This window comes from Etheostoma spectabile, chromosome 14 (genome assembly GCF_008692095.1).
Source record: "Etheostoma spectabile isolate EspeVRDwgs_2016 chromosome 14, UIUC_Espe_1.0, whole genome shotgun sequence".
NCBI classification, from domain to species: domain Eukaryota; kingdom Metazoa; phylum Chordata; class Actinopteri; order Perciformes; family Percidae; genus Etheostoma; species Etheostoma spectabile.
This window is the reverse complement of record NC_045746.1, coordinates 12398875-12403200: the sequence shown is the minus strand read 5'-3', so window position 1 is coordinate 12403200 and position 4326 is coordinate 12398875. Positions and strand designations below refer to the sequence as shown.

General features: G+C 41.3%; 1 protein-coding gene across 1 annotated transcript in view; it reads right to left on the bottom strand.

Annotated features, from left to right (window-relative positions):
- Positions 1-4326, bottom strand: part of maco1a (macoilin 1a) — an 11041-nt gene that overhangs the window by 516 nt on the left and 6199 nt on the right. Inside the window, exons 8-11 of the mRNA XM_032534918.1 lie at positions 2407-2589; positions 2074-2194; positions 1681-1855; positions 1-597 (exon numbers count right to left, since the gene is read on the bottom strand). The exon at positions 1-597 is cut by the window's left edge and continues 516 nt beyond it. Coding sequence (XP_032390809.1) covers positions 395-597; positions 1681-1855; positions 2074-2194; positions 2407-2589 — 682 coding nt within the window. The 3' untranslated portion in view covers positions 1-394. The remainder of the gene's footprint in view (positions 598-1680; positions 1856-2073; positions 2195-2406; positions 2590-4326) is intronic.

Below are 4326 nucleotides of genomic sequence, written 5' to 3'. Positions count from 1 at the left end.
AGAATAAGATATGGCTCGGGGGGGGTCAGGACATGACAGACGGACATGAAGCGATGTATGGCGGCCCTTGACCAACAGGATTGTGTGTTCCTTTCTTCCCATTCAAACAGATCACGCTGTCCAATGGCTAAATCCCAAAACTCAACACAAAAAAAAGTCATATTTTACACAACCCTCTCAAAACAATAGTTCACATAATAGAACCAAAAAAGGAGCCAAATACAAATAAGTAGGGGTGGAGGGGTTGTGTGCACTGTGTGTGTGTGTCATACATTAGAATGTAAAAACTGTCAAGGGCTGGTAAACTCACTAATAACCCAAACCGGAACTGAGAGCTTCACCAAAGGAAAGCAAGAAACAAAGTTCTGTCTGCCTAAAAGTGGAGCTATCAGAGTCACTTTTTAAGGGGCTGGTAGACTGAGGCGTTGGGGTCCAGGGAGGAGGGACTATTGTCCATGAACTTGGAGGAGTAGTGCGGGGTGACGGGGCTGAGGTTGCTGCCGTCTGATGAGTAGGACAGGCTGGGCATCACTGCCATCACCTCGGCTATCTTCTGCTTCAGCTCGGCGATCTCCTGCTCCCTCTGGTGGATCTGGCCTGGATGAGACGGAGGAAACAAAGGCGTTCATATCACAGCGTTGAGAGAAGAGTAAGGGGGACATGAGTTCTGAATGGAATCCCTGACAGCATCTTGGATCACTTATAGCTTTCCTGTGGGTGGGGGAGACAATCCTTCCTTCATATTGGCATAAGGGTGGGCAATATGGATACAATCCTACACATACTAATATTAATTATACGGAAAAAAGAAATCTAATGCATTATGACATGCATTTTCCATTTTCAGTATGGTCCAGTACATTATATAACATTTCACCGATGTGATTTCTGAATGTGAAGAGCGCTGTGGGAGCAATGTGTGAAAATCCATGGCTGAAAAGAGAAAATGCGTAGCCAATGTTAGTCGTACATCATACTGTAATGTTCATATTCAGCGTTTGGATTCCTGACTTGACTAATTTATTTATTATTATTTATTCTAGTTGGGGAAAAAGCATTTCTATAATTGGTATTTCATATTATCACCACTTTAGTTTTGATTTTAAATAAAGAAAGCAGACAAAAAGGCAATCGTGTGATCTCTTCAGATATGGTGGGTTTAACCATTGGAGAGTGATCACATGATCCCATGGAGCTAGGGTTAGTGCTGTAGTGGTTGGGGCTTTGTGGTGTAATGGTAATAGCTGTGGGTTACCGACTCCATTTCTAAAAGCAGAAATACTTATGTTTTGTCATGAATAGGTTACATATGATTAGGGTCAGATTTAAATCTCGGATAATGTGAGGTTTATTTTTTGGGGCATTTTTTTCCCTTTTATTAGATAGTGACAATGGATAAACAGGAAAGTTAGGGGGGAGAGAGAGAGAGAGGCATTTTTAGACATATGTCTTTTTTGTTGATAGTGTATCCGTGTAAACGAGTGAGTTCCGACAAGTGCTCCGTTCAAAAGCTTTGCACCATCGACGCCATATGTATTATTCGTGGGGTGGTTTTGTGGAACAGTCTGGACAAATCATTCGATCTCAAGATTTCATTCATTCATTCATTCATTCATTCATTCAGATACTACAGCCTCTGAAATGATAATGATTACAAAACCACGATAGCAACATCACTACCTTGTGCTATCTCCAGCTGCCTCTTGGCATCCCCCAGTGCAGAGAAGAGGTCCAGTTTGATCCTGGTCTCAGCACTCAGGCTGTTCTCCAGGTGCTGGGTCTTCTCCTGCATGGCCGACAGCGCTGACATCAACACCTCGGTGTCCTTCTCATTCTCTTTGTACTTCCGCAGCTCCTGTATGCGACAGGACAGGAAAGAGACATTATAAACATATCAAAATTGATTATAAGCAACTTAAACGTCTTATTGTCAACAACAATAAAAAAAGCGGTGCTAAATGCTTATTGCACCACAAGACACAATTTATTTAATTACCTCGATTACTCTAGCTAAAATGGCATTTCATTTTTAGTAAAGTGGTCACATTTGTTGTTGTCGTTAGAATTTCTCACCTGACACTTGCCCTCTAGATCCCTAATCTGCTCCTCCTTAAGTTTCATGTCCATGCTGAGCTTCTTACACTCAGTCTCCAGCTCTCTGATGCGACCACGCAGTGAGTCGGTCGACTCCACTCTGTTGGCCCGAAGAGAAAAGCAGCACTTTTAATAGTGGAAAAGGCAACCGATCTTTCACTTATTGTACTGATATTTACTAGGGCTGTAACGGTAATACTGTGTGTAATGTGTGTAATAACAGAGTGTTAACAGTAATTTCCCTTTGTGGGATTAATAAAGTATACAGTACATTATTATTATTATTATTATTAACGCTTCTCTAATGAGTACCTGGTGGCAGCAGCTAATGCTACGGCTCTGGCGGCAGTGGCCTCCTCCATCTTCTTCCTCTTCCTCTCCTCGGCCAGCTGTTTCTCAGCCAGGGCGCGAGCCTCCTGCTCGGCCTTCAGCCTCTTCTCCAGCTGGGAGATGGTCTGCTTATCCTTCTGCTTGGCCTGGACGGCACTGTGGAGCCTAAAGTACAGAGAAGAATGTAGTCATGGCTGGATCGTAAGTTGAACACACTTTTGTACTTCTTCCACCGATGCAGTCTCTGTCTGCCTTCTGGTAGTTGTAGTAGTCCTAAAACATTGCTAACCTATAATGTGTCCAGATTTGAAAGGTATAAGCTTAAAGTTTGTTCACCGATGACACACCAATACCATGACACTAACAGAGAAAGCAATGCTTGTGTACCAAGGCTGGTCACTGATACAGGTCATAGACTTAATCCCCTTTTCAAACAGTACTTGGTAGGCTGTAGGTTTGTTTCATAGGTGTTCTGGCTGACTTCAGTTCAGTAAGTTCAGTCTGTTGCAGATTCAAACTGTTAGGTTAAAACTAGCCTATACAAGCACTACACCATAGATACCATCTATACCTATACAATAAAGTTAATAGTGCAGGCGGAATTGACCCATCAGATATGCTTCTGCAGCTTTTGTGGTCTGTACTAAAACTTTTCAGCAGGTAATAATGTGCTGTTAATCACAGCTGAGGTGACGACGGCGCCGTCAGCCACCAGTGAGGGGAGCTCAACGGGTGACAACTGATCCGTCCAGTCGGTTGAGTTTGAAGATGTCGCGTTAAAGATTTGTTACGTACAGTCTTTCCTCAAAGGCACTCATAGTGTCATACTTGGTAAACATACAAATAGTGACAGGATTTGTTGTGTGAATAATTAAAAAGAAGAAGAAAAAAAAACTACTGTAAACTAATGACATCTATATTTGAACAATTAGCCATGAGCAATAGCCCTTTCAAGCTAGCATATCAAGGGGAAACGTAGAGGAGATCAAAATACAGCAAAAGTGTAAAATCAAATGCTCCACCTGTATTGGATTGTGGCCAAGGCAAGGCAAGGCGGCTTTATTTGTATAGCACATTTCAGCAACGGGCCAAATTCAAGGGCTTTACACAAAAAACAGTTAACCCCCCTGCCCAGATAAACAGTTAAAAAAATAAAAACAGATAAAACACAAGAATAAAAGTTACAGTGCAGTATAAGAAATTAAACATTCAAAAAATGAACAACCATTTAAAGAAAGGCAACATCAAAAAGAAAGGTCTTCAGCATTGTAGGGATTTTGGCTCATAGGGTATTTGGCAGACAGGATACACACACAAAAAACTACAAAACCCAGGACTCCTGCTGTGTGACACCACACAGTCCTGAACTCACCAGCTGCCTACCTCGACATTCTGTCGAAAAATGATATCCATTGCATAACAACAAACAATTTCAAGACTGTTGTCAGAGTTTGGGTGAGTTGCAGGGGTGGGAAAAAAAAAAAAATACAGCATAGTATTGCAATATTTTCAGTGGCAATACTGTATCGATACACAGGCACCAAGCATGGATCTTTTCTTATTTATGTGTTGGTCAGTTTGTCTGCTTGACAATCCCATTTTGCAGCAATAAAACTGAAGTAAAACAGAGAAATGTATCTTTTAGATAAAACAGATGTTGACAAAGTTTCCTTTGGGGACATCATTTGAAATAAGGGAAAATTAGAAGTAAAAAAAGAAAAAGAAAAAGGTTATAAATTGCAATATATCGCAGAATATTGCAATATGTTTAAAATCGCAAGAATATTGTATCGTGGCATAAGTATCGTGATGATATCGTATCAGGAGGCAACTGGTGATTCCCAACCCTAGTGTTTAGCCTACAGCATACTGTGTGTGTGTGTGTGTGTGTGTGTGTGTGTG